At 42.8% G+C, this 18,528-nt stretch overlaps 1 protein-coding gene across 1 annotated transcript in view; it reads left to right on the forward strand.

Annotated features, from left to right (window-relative positions):
• Window positions 1-18,528, forward strand: part of adam11 (ADAM metallopeptidase domain 11) — a 114,339-nt gene that overhangs the window by 42,038 nt on the left and 53,773 nt on the right. Inside the window, exons 4-8 of the mRNA XM_078529561.1 lie at window positions 804-873; window positions 3,108-3,178; window positions 7,056-7,130; window positions 11,528-11,599; window positions 13,158-13,324. Coding sequence (XP_078385687.1) covers window positions 804-873; window positions 3,108-3,178; window positions 7,056-7,130; window positions 11,528-11,599; window positions 13,158-13,324 — 455 coding nt within the window. The remainder of the gene's footprint in view (window positions 1-803; window positions 874-3,107; window positions 3,179-7,055; window positions 7,131-11,527; window positions 11,600-13,157; window positions 13,325-18,528) is intronic.

Genomic DNA, 18,528 nt, shown 5'->3' on the forward strand with positions numbered 1-18,528 from the left:
ATTGTTGGGCAGCGAGTTCACTAACATTGTAACAACTAACTTAAACAATTAACAACATTGATATATTCTTAGTTCTTCAACATAGAGGGGGTAAAGCTTCTCGAATTCTATATTTGCCTATATTCTGATTGTTAGATTGTCAGGATCCAAAGAATAGTTCTGGCAACACACACTATCTTTTCTGAAAGAAAATAGTTCAATACAGTTTGAGACTGGTGTAATATTCAGTGAATGAAGAATATCCAGTAGTGATGCCCATTGAAGACCTTGTGGTAATATGTGAAAGTATGCAAATCTCATATCATCATAAGAGCCAGACAACGAGCTTCTTCATTACTCTTAAATCTTCCTGATAGTTTTGAAAAATAATTAATGTAATTACAATATGTCTGGATCAATTTCATGTTTCTAGTTGGACCTGTGTCAATTTTATCCCAATATATAAGTTTCATTATTCTGGATGCTTCTTATGAAGTGTTGTTTTGCTTTTGTCTTCAGATGCTTACCTATGATTGTATTACTGTTTCACTTGTATCAGTGCAATGGGTAGATGAGGGAAACAGTATCCTCTTACATTACATTACATTGCGCAGAAATTACCCTTGCAATCTAATAATGGCTTGCTCTGCACTGTTTAGCACTTGCATGCTTTGTATTGCTGGATTGTATGAATGCACAATCATATAAAGAAAGATCTTCTCAAATTGGATCCTGAAATGCATGCAGATTCATCAAGTTGTCGGTTAATTTAATTTGTTAGACCCTGCTGAGATATAACGTTGCTGTTCTCCTCTTACATACAGCAAGAACAACAACCTCATATTGCATACAGATCTCCTGGTCTTGATATCCCTGTGGGATGTACATCATCTGGTAAGGAACGCTCCTTCATCTATTATGTACTATATGCTATTTGAGTCAGTGTTCTGATAAGAAGGGGAAAAATGCAAGTTAACCATTGTAGTATTTCAGTTTTAAAGAGACTCTGACCCATTTGCCTTGGAGCTGTTTCAGTCTCATAGCCCAACTCTCTGAGTAAGAAGAATTTTCCAGATGGAGTGTTGGTTATGGTAAAATCTTTGTCATCCGATGTGCTCAGGGAATGGTGGTGCTGGTTAATCAAAAATGCCGGTTAACAAGGAGTTACATTACTCCAGACGCTAGACAAAGTGCTGCTCTGTCTTTAAGGGTTTGAGGGGAGAGGGAAAACAGCTGGGCAGTCAAGTGTCCCAGCACAACAGGGCATCACAGTACAACCACCACAGCTGAAGACCAAGCTGACACCATGACCTTCAGACCAGCTTTTTAAAAAATCGAGCTGTCACTTTGACTGACAGTTGCTCCAAGCGATACATCTTTGTTCTGGCACAATAACCAAAACTGACCCACTAATTAAATAATTTCAACATAAAGCCTAAGAACAGCTTCTGTAGATTTGCAGTCTATTGTTATTATTAGTTTTTTTTAAAGAATGCATTATCTGAACACTGAAAGTGACTCCAGCTTTAAAAAAAATCGAAATGTCAGAAATTCCGGTTCCCAAAGAACTCCGGTTGGTAGAGAGTGCTGGATAGCATAGAGTTTACTGTAGTTGGAGATAAAGAAATTGGCTAGTGTGGCAAGACATACCACATGCTAAAGTTATTATAGGGAATAATACACTTAACTAGAATTGTTTCTTCATTCTCTCCACCATACAGATTTAGGGAGATTTAGTAGTTATTATATAACAGAAGCTGCACAACGACAGCCCAGAGGGTGGAGATTGTGTTCTGTGACATTTGTTACTAATGTGTTAATGCATTTGTATAACATTCTTCAATTTGCTATCATAGCAAAGGTAATATCCATTTAAAAGAAATAACACTTCATAGTTTCATGTGAATGTTTTAACATGTTTACCCTGATTTCAGCTCCCAACATTATAAATCACCCATGTTTCTTGCAGTGCACAGCCAACCTGCAAAAGCTGGAGCAGCTAAATTATGGACTAGCTCCAGCTCCAAAATTAAAAAGAAGGAATTTAGTATGGAATCATTCCTGAAACTAAACTCCTGTTTTCCCCCCATATTGCAATGCCTCGAAAGATCAGCTCTATCCAGTCAGCCAATCAATCACAGTGATGAGCTTCTTGGGGTTCCACTGTGCTGGTGTTAACCAGAATGGAGTGATTTGACTTAAGGGTGGCTGTGGTGAAGGATTTACTCCAATGAGACGGCGTTGGAGGCCCCTGCTGCCAACAGCGCCCAACAATGTAAACAAGTTGGACTCTGCCAGTCTGGTGGTGTTCTGAATCCTGCCACTGGAGGCAGCATCAAACCACTGGTGACAGACGGTATTCTCCTTGATCCTGGGTCGGTGTGCAGCACTCTGTCAGTCTCTGAATGATGATGTAAAACACAGCAGTGCCGAGATAATTAGGTGGCATTTAATCTCCTATCACTCCTTGAGGTAGACCTTTGTCCAATATTGTAAAAGACAGTGAATCAGCAGGCCATTTTACATCTTCCTAACTTGTATTTCTGTTGAGTTCAATGGAAAATCACTGTCACAATTTTTAACCTTGTGAGATGGTATAAATTTATTCCCATTATGTTTACCTCAGCAAACATATTCTGATATAGAAAATATTTCCTGTAATGTCTAATTCTCTACCCTTGTTCCTAAAAATGCGACCATTGTAACTCTGTGGACACAGTTGTTTTTCAGTATTAAAATTTTCATATGTGGAAATATCTTCCAAGCACACAAGGGAATGATGGATTGAGGGAGGAAACTGTATGAGGGAAGAACATCAATAACAGTGGGAGGCTAACAAAATGCTAAATAAAGAAATTGGCCCAATTACCAGTTTTCTGTGTATTGACCTGACAGTGCATTTCTACCAAATGCACTGTGCTACTTTACACTAATGCAATCAGAGCTACGCCTCTCGGAACCAAGAGTGCTGTATTAGGCATATTTGCTTTAATTTCCACTGGCTGTGAGAGGAACTCATTGCATTTTCTTTGATGAATCCAGTTCTGAAGAGTGACATCATCACGACTATGCTACTTTTCACAGAGTGGATGTATTTTTACATATTCTTTTATTGTGAATATTCTCAGGGTGCTTTACTGATGACAACATACAACAGAACTCTCCTGAAAAAGTATTAAGGGCACGAACCAAACGACAGGTAAGCATAAAATCTTACTCCTCCTCCTTCAGGTACCATGCCTAAAGAGGGCATTGGCGACCATTGACTTCCATTATATTGGTCCAAGTATATGCTTGGCAATGGTTTGCCATTGCCTTCTGCAGTATGGGTGACCAGGAAACTCTCCCACTTCTATTGCCTGCCATCAGGCATTTTGGAAAGATTTACAGGCTGATAATCATCCTGTTTGGCCACGTTATGAATGTACCTTCCATGGCCATCAAGTCCTTGAACCCAGAGCTTCTGGCCCAGTGGCGGGGACACTACCACTGCACCGCAAGACCTCCCATAAAATCTTCACAGCCAGTAAACGAAGGGTTAGGTGCTAGATTAACCGCCTGTGACAACTGACTTATGGTTAACTATTAGAGTAATTCCCCAGGAAACTGAGCATCAAACTTAGAATTGTAACCACTTTTCTTCCAAATGCTAATCCAGGTGCCACCTCCTTGTACTGCTGCTGGGGTAGAGATATCCGGGGACATGTTCCCTGGAAATTTTTGGTGCTTTTACATTAAAAATGATGAACACTGGTTAATTTTAAACACCTTTTTAGTTCACTGTTGATAAACTTCAAACCTAAAAAGCAGAAAAATTCAGTGACGTTTGGGTTTATTCCTTCATCAAAAGCTCCCGGAACAGTCACTCCGGCCTTCCTAGAAGTACTCTAATACCTCTTCACAAAGGCACTCCTCTTTTCACAAGGATGTTCTTCCCCCAACTCCAGTTTTGAAAGACATTCTTCACTCTCTCAATCCCGCAATCACCCCACCTCCTAATCTTACTGAGATTTCAGCGAGGCCCTGCCTGCTATAATAAGAACATTAAAAAAATGAGTAGGCCATTCAGCCCTTCGAGCCCGCAACGCCATTCACTGAGATCATGGCTGATCATCTACTTCAGCACTGTTTTCCTGCACAATCCCCATATCCCTTGATATTTTTAATATGTAGAAATCTATCTTGAACATACTCAATGACTGAGCCTCCGCAGCCTTCTGGGGCAGAGAATCCCAAAGATTCACCACCCTCTGAGTGAAGAAATTCTTCCTTACACACATTTTTCCACCTCAATGGTATTCTCATTGTCAGCCCTTGCTGTTGACCGTACCCGATTCTGCTGCTTTGCTGTGGAGCCAAAATTTTTGATGTGGCTGGAAATTCTGGTTCTGCCACAACCAGGAACCCCTATTTGCAGCCTGCAGTATGAAGCCTGATGTCAGAGCTGAGCATCTGTACCAGGAGTGGAGCAACAGTCACCAAGGGGTAGAGTGGTGGGGAATTCCCAGGATTTAAGCAGAAAATTAGCTGTTGTGGCATAAGTTTCCCCACCCCAGAGGGTGAGAAGTGTGCAAGCCTGCGGGCAGCAAGTGTAGCTGAGGTTGAGCCTGAGGCTGCTGGCAATAGGAGGTAAAGCTCTGTCTCCCCGGACACACTGATCTGTAAGTTGGCAGCTTGTGAACTGAAAATAATATCAATATTAAAGCAACAGTACCTTGGGGAGGTATTTCCCAGGGTTGTGCATGGCTATTTTCCCCCTTTTTTTGGTTAACTCTTTCCTCGAGATCTGGCGTCAGTAGCGATGGGGAAAGATGCAACGCAAAGTAGCATCATCCGATGAAATGGTAAGCACAGATAGTCTCTCTTCACCGCTTTTATATGTTTATTTATAACTTACATTTCTATGGTACCCATTATGGTGACTATCACCGTGTTTAAACATGAAAGCTAGCTTTAATTCTACCATATTAACCATAAATTATTAATATTAACATCTAAAACAATCTAAAAATAAAACATTTTAATACTTGGCCTCTGACATTCCTTTTCCCTCTTTATTTCTTTGATCTATTTTTATTTCAGTTTTAATTTCATTTCTTTCCACTTAATCTTACATTTCCTTCTTTCCCTCACTTTTTTCCCTCTAGACGGTTAAGCTTTACCTCTTGTTTTGCTTTTCCCCCCATATCTCCCATTCTCCATTGTGGTAACTTTTGAACAGGGCTTTCATTGGCTGAAAGCTAGTGCAAAAGATCAGTTTTCCATCCAATTGAAAGCCAAGAATGTAGAGATCGATCTAGTTAAGCTAAAGATACAGAAGTGGTGGTGCAAGTGAAGGTACTTGTCAGCAGACTGACCAATACCAAAACAAGTAATAAAAACGGAAAATGCTGGAAATGCTCAACAGGTCCAGCAGCATCTGTAGACAGAGAAACAGAGTTAATGTTTCAGGTCAATGACCTTTCATCAGAACCAAGAAAAGTAATCTCAGCTGCAACACAAGGGGTTAAGGGCTCCCTCTAAGTAACTAAATGGGCTTAGTTTAATAAATATTGCAGGAGTGGATTATTCAAGTGTTGTAAGTTGTATGCCAGTTCAGTGGGTCTCATGAAGAGGTTCTGAGTCTTGTATGGTTGAACATTAAGTGGTTATTGATAACGGATAGCTTGGGCTATTCCTGTATATATGTACATAGCTATGAGCTTACTCCATGCTTGCTTCTACACAGGTCTCTGCCCAGTCCACAACTGACCCTAGTCTCAGGTCATGTGTCTCTTTGCATCACACTGTGGGCGAAACTGTTTCCCAGTCCCACATTTGCTTTGCCAGATACCCTTATACTAGATCAAGTTGCGTAAAGAGTTTTTAAACAAAATCAACTGTGTTTTCTCCTGTTACCTTAGTACAGATGTTCCTATCACTGAGCTGATGACTAGTTGGCAGATACTGTGATGCTAACTCTTGGTTCCATATTTTTTAAAACTGCTGTTTTGATCACTTGTACTTCTGAAAAGGCACTGAAGCAGTGGAAGGGACACAATTTTAGGTCACGCAGATTGGGGGGCTATTGAGGGAAAAGGGAAGAATAAGGAAGATAGGATCCAAGATTTCATAATGAGGGAAACTGATGCTGGGGAATGTTGATTTGGAACTTGGCTTCAATTTGTTCATTTAACGAAAGAGCGGAGATAGATTTTTTTCTTTCCAGAATCAATGACCAGGTATCAAAGCATTCAAAACCAAATTCGAACAATGAACAGTATGGGGAGGGGGCGAGGGAAGGTAACAATGGTTGGGTAGGAAAAATGTACTGTTCAGGTCCTGAAACCATGGGCACTGACTTGTGCAAAATACCAGCAGAAAAGGAGTGGATAAGTTACACTGGAGCAGAGGAGATTGTGAGTCTGTCAATCCCAAAGGCTTGCCTTCCATGAGACCCAGAGGCTCGCTCCTTGCCCACCCCCTCCTCAGGGGCTGCTGAGACTTACGCCCTATAAGCCCCAGATGCTCACCACCCCTAACACACCCACCCCCCCCAACCCCCAAGAGCCCCAGAGACTCGCCCCCTTTCAGTCTGCCCCCACTGTCTCTATTATTTTTCTTATGTTGCACTGCATTTACCTGTTTACATTTTTCTGGCCTGGTGTTTTGGATAGGCCTGTTTTTGGTGCTGTTCCTTATTAATGATATTATTTGCCACTAAGGGAGCACCACTGGGAATAAATCTTTACAATTGCCCATCCTACCAAATTCAACCGTGTAAATTCAAGCTCTGGCAATCACCACTGAGGATCGGCCTGACCAATGGTTTGGCTCCCTCTCTAGTTTTGTATTTTAATCGGTTACAGCACTGCTTATTAAATCTGAATTTGTAACTGTCACACAGGACACAGTCAGCTCTCGCACACACTGCAGCTGTCCAACTGATTGCCCTGAGCTCACCTTTTGTAAGCTGAAGGTTGTGTACCTCCTCAGCTTAATATTGATCAATTCCTCTTGGCTTCCTTGCACATCCTTAGAAAGTGATAGACAAACTTTAACATTTTGGATTTCTGTTAATTCTCCACTATTTGTAGGTACGTCGAGGCCCTCACACTGTTCTGAGAGAAACCAAGTACATCGAGCTGATGGTGGTCAATGACTACACCCTGGTATGTTTAATTTTGAGTTGGGGTTTGTAGACTACTGCTGCAGTTTTCATAACAATTGCAGACTGCCATCAGATGATAGTTGGCCTATTAGTGGTGTGAGTTGGGGCCTCTGGATCTTGGAATTTGTAATAATTTACCTCCTTTAGTTGAAAAGCAGCTGTTTCAAAGCAAAGTAACATGAAAAGTGCAACTATTAAGAATAGCGGACAGTGCTTGATGCATATGTTTGATCTTCTATTTTCCCCTATTTCAATAGAAGCATTAACTGACCCCTGTATGAAAACAACAGACAGTGGAATGTCACTTAAATGCATTTAGCATTCACCCACTGATAGCAACAACAGTTCACTGTCTAATAGATAAATTTGTGTTGATATTTTCTGCCAGTCCCATTATTTATTATCCATATGGTTTGTGTGCGACTCATACAGATCTTGATAACTGATTATTTAGATAATAAATCCACATCTGAAATGATAAATCCAAATATTTTAGCATGTCACAAGTAACAAATATTAGAATTAAATCTCATAACCTCAATAAACATAATGGGGGTAGAGGTTTCACTTTGGATAACAAAAGTCCCAAAATGTGATCCATTTTGAAAAGTGCTGAATTCTCCACCCCCCCCCGCCCCCCACCAAACTCTGAGGGCAGAATTTTGCCCTCGGAATGGCGGGCAGGCCCCACCGGCTCATCGGCGGGCAAATAGCTGACCCCCAGCACTGAAACGGGGCCCGGCGTCATTTTGAGTGGGCGGGCCAATTAAGGCCCACCCAGCGGGCTGCCCGATGAGAAGCGCTATGCGCTCCCTGTGCGGGGGTAGGGGGAGGGATTCCCCATCTGTCAAAGTGCATCCTTTCACGCATGCGCGCACTGCTCCCCGAGGCAAAGTCCTGTCTCAGGGAGATTCGTGAGAGGTAAGTAAACTCTAAAAATAGAAAAATATTAAAATTATTAACATGTCCCCCTCACGTGACAATGTCACACGAGAAGGGACATGTTAATAAGAAACACATAAAGTTTATTAAATTTTTAAAAAACGGACATGAAACTTCATCCCGCCAGTGGATGAAGTTTCATGAATAATCTGGAGCCCGCTGGGGCTCCTGGCCTGCCCACCAGCCTTAAGCTTGGCTGGGCAGGGTCTTTAACAAGGTTAATTAGCCTGTCAATGGCCTTAATTGGCCATTAACAGGTCGGCGGGCGGACAGCTGATTTCGCTGTCCTCCCGCCTTCCTAAAAATTTAAAGGGACCGGGATGACGTTGGGGGTTCCTCCCAACATCATCTTGCGCCATTTTCCCCTCGCCGAGCGGGCCCTGCCCCCAAATCGCTGAGGGGAAAATCCTGACCTGAGTTTCTGCTCAAACTCATTTGTATAGCAGTGAATGTGAAATCTGCCATGAACCCAGTGTAACCAGGTAGCATTTTAAAACACAATCTAAAAAAAAATGTGTTTAAAATAATATTCCTTGATGTATTTAAGAGTGGAAACTTGATATTGGTAAAATTTGAAAATACAACTAAAATGGGTTTACCAAAAAATAAGCATTTTGAATTACAATCTGAGGAATCCAATTTCAAAGTACTGAAAATGAGTTTTAACAACATGCAAAACTTTTTCCAGTTAGTTTGGGATAAAGTCATCAATTTCTCGGTATATATTTTTTAAATTTGCATTTAATACCATTTACAATGTATTTCCTTGTGGCCTAAACAACAGAGTACAAGTGAAACACCAATTTAAAACTGTACAGTCCACACCTTGCATACAGTGATGAGTTTTGCTTATCAAGATTCAAGGGTGACATTTGAGCCATGAAGATAATGCAGAGTGCTGTAGCTATTGTTAGGATCCCCAGCTGAGGTTACCATTGGACAAGCCTGATCCCAGGGTGGAACCCAGCTTGATAGTTCCTAACTTTTATTTGTTTGTTTAGATACGTGGGGAGGGGCGACTGAACAGAGTCACAGGAGTCTGCTGATGAACTTTTAACAAAAGCATAAAACATTTATTCAACAAGAAAAGATGAACTATATTACAAGACTCCTTTATCTACAACTATACCTTTACAGATATATACAGATATGTAAGGATAACACAAGTTACAAAAGCTATCTTATACTCTAATGTTCACAGTAAGTACATAGTTCATGTAAACCAATAGGCGACCTGTGGTCAGACACACCACAATCTGAAACCAAGTGACAGATGCTACTTCAACCAGATGCTATGCATCTCTCTTCAACTCCCCCCAGACTCTTGTCACATCATGAGCCAACTAGTCTCACAGAACTCTGTCTTTCACATCAGGGTTTCCAATCTCCACTCTCCAAGAACTTGCTTTGGAATCTTCTCCCAAACTGATGCTTTCTCTCAGGTGCTTTCCACAGGGGTCCACCTCCAGGGTTTTGAACTCTCTTCCTGATGTTCCTTTCCCCTGGGTCACCACATGCATTCAAGCTTTATTCCACGCGCACTCTCTCTCCCACTCGGCCGCCAACAGTACACCACTGTTTCATATGCCCATAGCAAAGAGTTACAGACCCTCAGTTGTCTCTTTGGACCTTCTGACTTCTCACAAGCTTTTATCTCTTTAATCTTGAAGCTTGGAGCCTTTCTCTGCCCCTCACTCTTAACTTCGCCTAACAGGATCTTTTCCAGTTTCTTGTCCTTCCTTTGACTAGAGGTCTGCTTATGACTTTCTCCTGTTCCCCTCCACTGGATTCGGGATTTTCATCTTTAGCTGGGGACTGGCTATCTGCCCCTGATGAGCAATATTCGTGTCACTCAGATGTGAAACCTTAGTTCCTGCACAAGATAAAGGCAGGTGTCTCAGTCCAGGGCCTCTTTCCTGTGCAGTGTGTAACCTTCAGACAAAAGTGACGGTTCGGCCTCACACTCACTGGACACATTATCAGGTCGAGGACCTAGCTCATGGACCCCTCCTTGGCTACTTCCCAGAAGTGCCTGCGAAAGCAAGGAGAGATAATTAATGCATGGCAGGGGACAGGGGAACAGGGGAACTCAATCTCAGCATGGTTGTCTGATGGATGTTGCACTGCTGGATCCTCACTTGGTTGAGCTCCACTGACCTTACCGTCAGCACAGGAATGGTCCAGACCATCACCGGCCAGCTAGATGACTCTATTTTCCAAACCTGTGAGGACCTTGATGTCAGGTATTCCTCCACCGGTCTGTGACCTCCCCCTTTTGTTGTGTGCCAGCTTCTCCTGCATGAAGACAGATGGAGAGAGTGTTATCAGGATGCCTGCAAGGCCAGATGAGAAGGATGCCTGGCATGTGTGGGTGGTGAGAGGTGCCATGGATGGGATGAGGACACAAGCCACAGGGCAGATGAAGGTGTGTTTGAGAGAGTGAATGGTGATGTCCCTTGAACTGGCAGTGAGTGAGATCCCTGTGGATGTCTGATGCGTTTGAGAGCCTGTGAGTTGAGAGTGATGAGAAGAGTGACTTACCCTGGTGGAATGGAAATCATTCATCCTCTTTCTGCACTGGGTGGCTGTCGCTTTTGCAGGGCATTGGCGTTGAGCACTGCTGCCCCTGCCTGCCATGCTGGATTGGTGACCTTGATTGCTGGTCTTCACCCAGAGCGGGGGTAGAGGACTTCATGGTGGATCTCCACTGCGTCCAGTAGGTGCCCGAGGGAGGTGTCGCTAAATTTGGGGGCAGTATGTTTCCTTCCTTTAGCAGCCATGACTTTGCAACAGCTTCCTATCCCTTAGAGAATGCTAGCTCTGTGCAGGGGTGCCCTTTAAATATAGTGCCCAGATTACTGACAGCCTGAGGTGACAGTAGGGTGGACTTGCAATCCAGCGTGTTTCCCAGGAATGCATTATTAATGAGACGGGACACGCTGGGGATGAGACAATAAGGCGTGAAAATCTGCCATTGCGGCTGACGGATAAAATGCCCTTTCTCCTGCCCGCTACCACACATTGTGCAAATCTGGGATGATTCTGCCCAGTGATTCATTGTGTCTATGGCTGGTTAGAGGAGACTGGTAGATTGTTTTACTATGGGTACATCACAGCTGATCCTAATCCTGTCCTCGTTCAAGGTCTACACATTTGCACTTTGCAACATAGGCACAGAATTATGATCAGGACCAAGAATCCTCATAGTGTGCGTACACCTGTGAAAGAGGGAATTTTCTTCTCATTAATGTTGCATTCCTGAATTATTATCTGAAATGTTGACTTTTTTTATGGCAAACACTGTGGTGTTTATCTCTTTATTGTAAATCAAGTGCCTTAATGTTAGAAAAATGAAAATTGTGAATAAATTGGTGCTAACATCTTGTTTACTGATTTATTCTGCTTATTTTGCTTGTATTTCCCTTGCAATAAAACTCTGTCTTTTTTTCTGAACAGTTTACAAAGCAACGCGGTTCTGCCGCCCTTACAAGCAACTTTGCTAAATCAGTTGTGAATCTCGCCGATGCTGTAAGTATTTCGATTTGAATCAGGGCCCTATTGTGTAATAATAAATTATCAAAAGCAGTATTTGGATAAGGCAATGGGGTTGCTCTGTTGGTCACTCCGTGGCAAGGGTTCCTAACCATCTGATTGTAAATCAGACAGCCCCAGTTTCCAGGTCCTTTTTATCCACTTAACCTTTTGTTCCTGCTAATGTGGAAGCATCAGATATTAGTTAGTCAGGTTTTCAGTCAATTTCTATCAGCACTGAAATGACTCAACTTAATCCATGATCCCATCCAATGACTTGCCCATATTCAACTTGGCAAAAGATAGCAATCCTTTACTTTGGCATGAAGTGATACAGTGCAGCTTTGTATTCTCAGTGAGCCAATCCATCAGAATTATTGGATGCTGTAGCATTTTCCCTGGCCGGTAGGGATTATTACATTAGCCGCTGGTCACATGTAGCTAATTGGGAATCCAAGTGTGGTTAATTGCATTTCTAATTAGTAAGTAAAAAGTGAGTAATAGACACTGTCCTTTGGTATGTGATCTCAGTACTCATATTCACATGGTGTATGCATGTGCATATGTTGTTAAAATGATAAGATGAAAAGCAGTGCTTTTTGATCATTGTGTGTGCTTTATCTCCTTGGTTTCTGAATGACGATAGATGGTGATTATAGATATGTGAAAGACGTTTACCCGGGTAAATGTGCCAATCTGAGGGAAGCTAAGCTTTAAGTAGACCCCAGGTTCAAAGGCTGGTCAGTGTTGAGTTAGCTGACCTGCATCAAACAACAGTAACATTGGAACAATTTGCCTGTGTATCCCTGAGCTGTGCAGAGGTAAAAGCAATCCAGGTTCTTTCGTTTGACCTCAGGTTTACTTGTGCAAGATGTTTTGTGTGTAGGTAATAGGTGAGGACAGGACCAAGCTTAGAATGACTCCATGTCATTGTGGGAGGCTTCCACATAAAGAATGCCTACTTGGATAAAATATTAAAGGACAGCCAGTATGTGTGGCACTAAACTCCAGCCTGAACCTAGAGAGGACAGAAGGATCAAAAAAAACATTTTGTAAGTAATGCCATGGCAGATATATTGGTATTCAGTGTGAGCATGACTGTGCACCTCAGTCCCTTTTTAGTGAGTTCTAGCTTGCAGCATTCTGCCAGGGAAAGGTGCCCAAAGGAAGGAAGATTTGAATGAGATGCTGAAGCTGATTTTGGGCATCTCCTATCGGAGCCTTTTAAAGAAAAAAGTGTCTCAGCAGGTGATGAAAGATATGTGATTGAGTGAGCTCAAAGCGATGCGAGATAGTTAAAATTTAAAAATGGAGGGGGTAACATGCTGCTAACACTTGCTCTGAGAGAGAAATGTTCAGAATGAACTATGTTAAAGAAAGAGATTATGTGAAAATTCTTGGCCCATCTCTCTTCCCACAACCCAGAGACTCTGGTCCATAACTCTAATCACACATGAGCAGTGCTCATACATTCAAAACATATTTCTAACAGATGGAGACACATGACTGATATCAGTTGTATTTGCTTCGCTGATGCTTTCATTTCATGCTTTAGATTTATAAGGAACAATTGAATACGCGGATTGTGCTGGTTGGTATGGAAACGTGGGCATCTGGAGACAAAATTGATATCAATGAAAATCCACTGGTGACGCTGAGAGATTTCATGAAGTACAGAAGAAACTCTGTCAAAGAGCACAGTGATGCCTTTCACATGCTTTCGTAAGTCTCATCAGGTTTTGTATGTTCTTGATTTTGTAAGGAAAAAGGAAAGAACGTCACTAAGTACTTTATATTGAATGTAGTTTTGAAATGCTGGTAGAAATCTTTGAAATTACTCTTCTGCTGACAAAGAACTGCAGCCCTCTTGTTTGTTAAACTTTAATGAAGAAATCTGACCACATTATCACACCTCTTTAGTTCCTGCAGATTGAGTAGCTTTAGGACCAGCTTTCATTTCGTCACCATAGTGCGACTAGCCAAGTAGGAAACAAAAGCAAAAAGTAAAACACTGCAGATGCTGGAAATCTGAAATATAAACAAAAAACGCTGGGAACACTCTGCACGTAAGGCAGCATCTATGGGAGAACGGGATGCAGAATATGAGTGATTTAAGTGTAGCAAGATTTTGAGGAAAAGGGTTACTTTGCACTTATCGTTTCCAAAGCTCTCCACCACTGAGGTTTTCCTCATGTCGTATTCGGCTCTGTGTAGACTAACCGATAGATTTTGGTTGCTATTATTAGTCAACGACCCCATTATCATTATATCATGTGACTAAGTGGTGATAAGTGAACTAGATGCAATTCAGCAATTTCTATGTTCCTAGCAAGATAGGGTTAACATTTCAGGACATTGAAAGGCCATTGACCTGAAATGTTAAATCTATCTTCCTTCCTCCACAGATGCTGCATGTTTCTAGCATTTCCTATTTTAATATGCAAACTTACCCATGCAATGGGTGCAGTCTTTATCCTCTGCCCTGTGTGAGAAAATGAATGGAGCAATGAGGCAGTAGAGCCATTTTGAGTTCATTTGACCTCTGGTAGGCTACTCCCAAACACCCTTGGGAAGGCAAGTCAACTTACTGACGAGATGGTTTATGACAGCAAAGCCTACGTCAGTTTCATGCTGTTCTTCTATTCCAAAGCCAGTCCAAAAGGATGTGAGCCTGCACTGACTTACTCCTCAGGTGATCGTGCCTCACTGAGAGCAGTGGTCTGCGTGTTTTACCTCGCCAGCTCTCTGCTGATAAGAGCAGTTCTTCTCTCACATCTGGCAGCTGTGGCATTGCCCATGAGAACGCACATCTTCCATGCACCGCTGGTGACCGGGCGTCACCTTTACTTTCTTTTTTGAGATTGACTTACAAATATATTGATGGCATCCCTGCTAACTGCAGCCTGCTGGCCAGGATGGTAAAGCAGACAAAGTTTAGGGCACCTTTTCTAGTACCTTCCTTATACTAGGGAGGTGAGCAGTGTAGACCTGAAAAGGGTTGCTCAGGGGGCTGCTGAGTTCCACTTCAGTCATACACAGACCACAAAGACCAGATGAGATCCTGTGATGCTCTGAAATTTGTCGATGGGTCCCAGTCTGCTGGTTCATCACCAAACTTTAGTGTCGATGGGTCAATACTGCTCACAGAATGAGCCCAAATTCTAGAAAGACGGGCAGAGCACTTTAACCACATCCTCAATCGGCCTTCATCCATCAATGAAGAAGCAATCAACAGGCTGCCACAGGTTACCATCAACCGCTCTCTTGATGACCCACACTGTTAGAAAGGATGAACGCAGTCAAACTCCTGTCTAGCAGCAAAGCTCAGGAGTAGTGATGCTGTCCCAGCGGTGGTCTACAAGGCTTGAGGTCAAGAAGCTCACTCTTTCAGTCTATGTGGGAGCAAAGAACCATCCCGCAGGGATACAAAAATGTCCCCATTCTCCACCTGTACAAGCAGAATGGGATGCGCCAATCCTGTGACAATCACAGAGGAATCTCACTCCTCTCCATTTCTGCCAAAATCTCGGCCAGAATTTTTCTGAACCGCTTAGTGCCACATCTCTACTTTGATGCGCTGCCAGAGAGCCAGCGCTGTTTCAGAAAAGGTCAAGGAACCACTAATGTGGTGTTTGCAGTTGGACAGCTCCAGGAGAAATTCCAAGAACAGAACATGGATCTGTACACCAAGTTTGTTGACCTGACCAAGGCCTTCAACACTGTCAGCCATCAGTCTGGGAATGAAGAGGAGTAAGTCTACCTACCCAACTGAAAGTCTATAGGAGCAGTAGTCCTGCCCACTCTGCTGTACATATGCACTGTGTACCGATGTCATGCCAAGAAGCTCAACCACTTTCACTTGAGCTGCCTTTAGAAGCTTTTGAAAATTAGATGGCAGGAGAAAATACGGAACACTGGGGTGCTCTCCCGAGCTGGCCTGCCAAGGATTCAAACCATATCAAGACCGTCACAACTGAGTTGGGCTGGTCACATAGCCAGAATGCCTGATACTTACTTATCAAAGCAAATCTTTTATGGAGAGCTTGAGTCTGGAGTGCGTTGTCATGATGGTCAAAGGAAGTGCCACAAGGACATTCTGAAAGCTTCATTTAGGAGTCTTGATATTGACTTCACGTCCTGGAAGGAGCTCTCCTAGGGTCACTTCATCCTTCGAAAGCAAGTGCACTTCAGAGGCAGAGAGGAAAAGCTAGGAGAGGAAATTGTGAGCCAGCGACTTGTCCACAATTCAACCTGTGGTATCCTGTCGCATTGGCAGCAGAATCTTTCAGGCACAGATCGGCCTTAGCAGTCACCCACATACCCACTAGAACCCAACCAAACACTGCAAATGATGAACATGGTCATCTTCAACTGGAAGGACGAACGAGAACCAGAAGAGCAGACGACTGCAGTCACCTTGACAGAACCTGGTCCATTTCAGTGACCGTATATAATATGGATCTGCATGAGAGCATTTTGATTAATGATAAAAACTTTGTCTCTTTTTGAACTACAGTAAAAATATACGTGGTTGAATTATTTAATGGCCTCCAGTTAGTATCTGGCAGAAGGAGAGTTCAGAGATACTATTGCATTACCTAATTTTAGCAAAACTTTAAAAAAAACAGAAGCTCTGCTTAACTGTCAGCCATACACTGCTTCCAGCCTTTCATTGGTCTTTAGAGAGTGCACCTTGCTTAGCAGTGCTAATGCTAATAGTGTCCCAAGGCTGTACTGAATGTTAATCACAACAGTAGTGCATTACTGTTAATTACTTCTTGCAAATTTCATTATCACCATAGATGAACGTAAATCTGGATAACGTTTTTGAGTTGATCTGAATCTGGTTGAATGGGCTGTGCCAAAAGTGAGCTTTCTGTGTGCTGGCCCAACAGGGTTGAAAGCATTCCAAAATATCTGCCCTTCGTAGGAGGTACGAGAGTGAAGTTATAGAATGAATTCATATCCATTGTAAAGGTGCATTTTCAGTTGCTGAAACAAACCAATCTGAAGGTAAATCTTTGTTTCTTTTTGTTCATGGGATGTGGGTATCACTGGCAAGGCCAGCATTTGTTGCCCATCCCTAACTGTCCTGGAGAAGGCGATGGCAAACAACCTTCTTTATATCGCTGCAGCCCTTGTGGTGTGGGTACACCCCCAGCGCTGTTAGGGAGGGAGTTCCAGGATTTTGTCAGGATGGTGTGTGACTTGGAGGGGAACTTGCTGGTGGCGGTACGAGGTTGTGGTCAAGCAACACCACCTCTTCTTTAAGACTAAAGGATCAGGAGGGGACAGTGTTTTCTGTCAGAAGAGAGGCTATTTCAAATATAATCAGTAAAATGGCAAAAATCAGCAATTCTTGTACATACAGCCAACATCAAGCTTTGGAGCAAAGACAGATCTGGGATTGCACTGTTGCTTTTGCTTGTTTTAGCAGTTTCAGTTTGGCTTCACATTTGATCTTGTGGAGATTCGGGTCAGTGTCATTAACTATCCAAATCAAAGTCAGGTCATTTGTCTTTCGCTGTTGCACCATTTTGCCACAGTGAAAATAATTTTCTTCTGAATGGTAATAACAGTCAATTTCTACAAAAGGAATTGAATAATCATTACAATGCTTGAATATATAGAATGAGGAGCAGGCAGTTTCACATTACCTTATAGTTAATTTGCCATTATTGTTGTACAATCCTGGGTCACTAGAGGGAAGTCTCAATCAACAGGGAGCACGTTTCAGAGATTGGGTGCTACAGAGTTTTGGTGGAGGTCTTGCGGGCGCAGTGGTAGCACCCCCACCTCTGGACTAGAAGCTCCGTGTTCAGGACCTGCCGGGACTTGTTGGCCACAGAAGGAGCATTCATGACATGGTTCAGTGGGCTGACAGTGGATGTGGTTTATTTGGACTATCAGAAGGCTTTCGTCAAAGTCCCACATAAGAGATTGGCGTGTAAAATTAAAGCGCATGGGATTGGGGGTAGTGTATTGAGATGGATAGAAAACTGGTTGGCAGACAGGAAACAAAGAGTAGGAATAAACGGGTCTTTTTCCGAATGGCAGGCAGTGACTAGTGGGGTACCACAGGGATCGGTGCTGGGACCCCAGTTATTCACAATATATATTAATGATTTAGATGAGGGAATTAAATGTAATATCTCCAGATTTGCAGATGACACAAAGCTGGGTGGGAGGGTGAGCTGTGAGGAGGATGCAGAGATCCTTCAGTGTGATTTGGACAAGCTGACTGAGTGGGCAAATGCATGGCAGATGCAGTATAATGTGGATAAATGTGAGGTTTTTCATTTTGGTAGCAAAAGCAGGAAGGCAGATTATTATCTGAATGGCTATAAATTGAGAGAGGGGAATGTGCAATGAGACCTGGGTGTCCTCGTACACCAGTCACTGAAGGTAAGCCTGCAGGTGCAGCAGGCGGTAAAGAAGGCAAATGGTATGTTGGCCTTCATAGCCAGAGGATTTGAGTACAGGAACAGGGATGTCTTGCTGCAATTGTACAGGGCCTTGGTGAGACCACACCTGGAATATTGTGTGCTGTTTTGGTCTCCTTATCTGAGGAAGGATGTACTTGCTATAGAGGGAGTGCAGCGAAGGTTTACCAGACTGATTCCTGGGATGGCGGGACTGACATGTGAGGAGAGATTGAGTCGATTAGGATTATATTCACTAGAGTTCAGAAGAATGAGGGGGGCTCTCACAGAAACCTATAAAATTCTAACAGGACTAGACAGGGTAGATGCAGGAAGGATGTTCCCGATGGTGGGGGAGTCCAGAACCAGGGGTCACAGTCTGAGGATATGGGGTAGACCATTTAGGACTGAGACGAGGAGAAATTTCTTCACCCGGATAGTGGTGAGCCTGTGGAATTCGTTACCACAGAAAGTAGTTGAGACCAAAACATTGTATGCTTTCAA

Source organism: Cetorhinus maximus, chromosome 25 (genome assembly GCF_964194155.1).
Source record: "Cetorhinus maximus chromosome 25, sCetMax3.hap1.1, whole genome shotgun sequence".
NCBI lineage: Eukaryota > Metazoa > Chordata > Chondrichthyes > Lamniformes > Cetorhinidae > Cetorhinus > Cetorhinus maximus.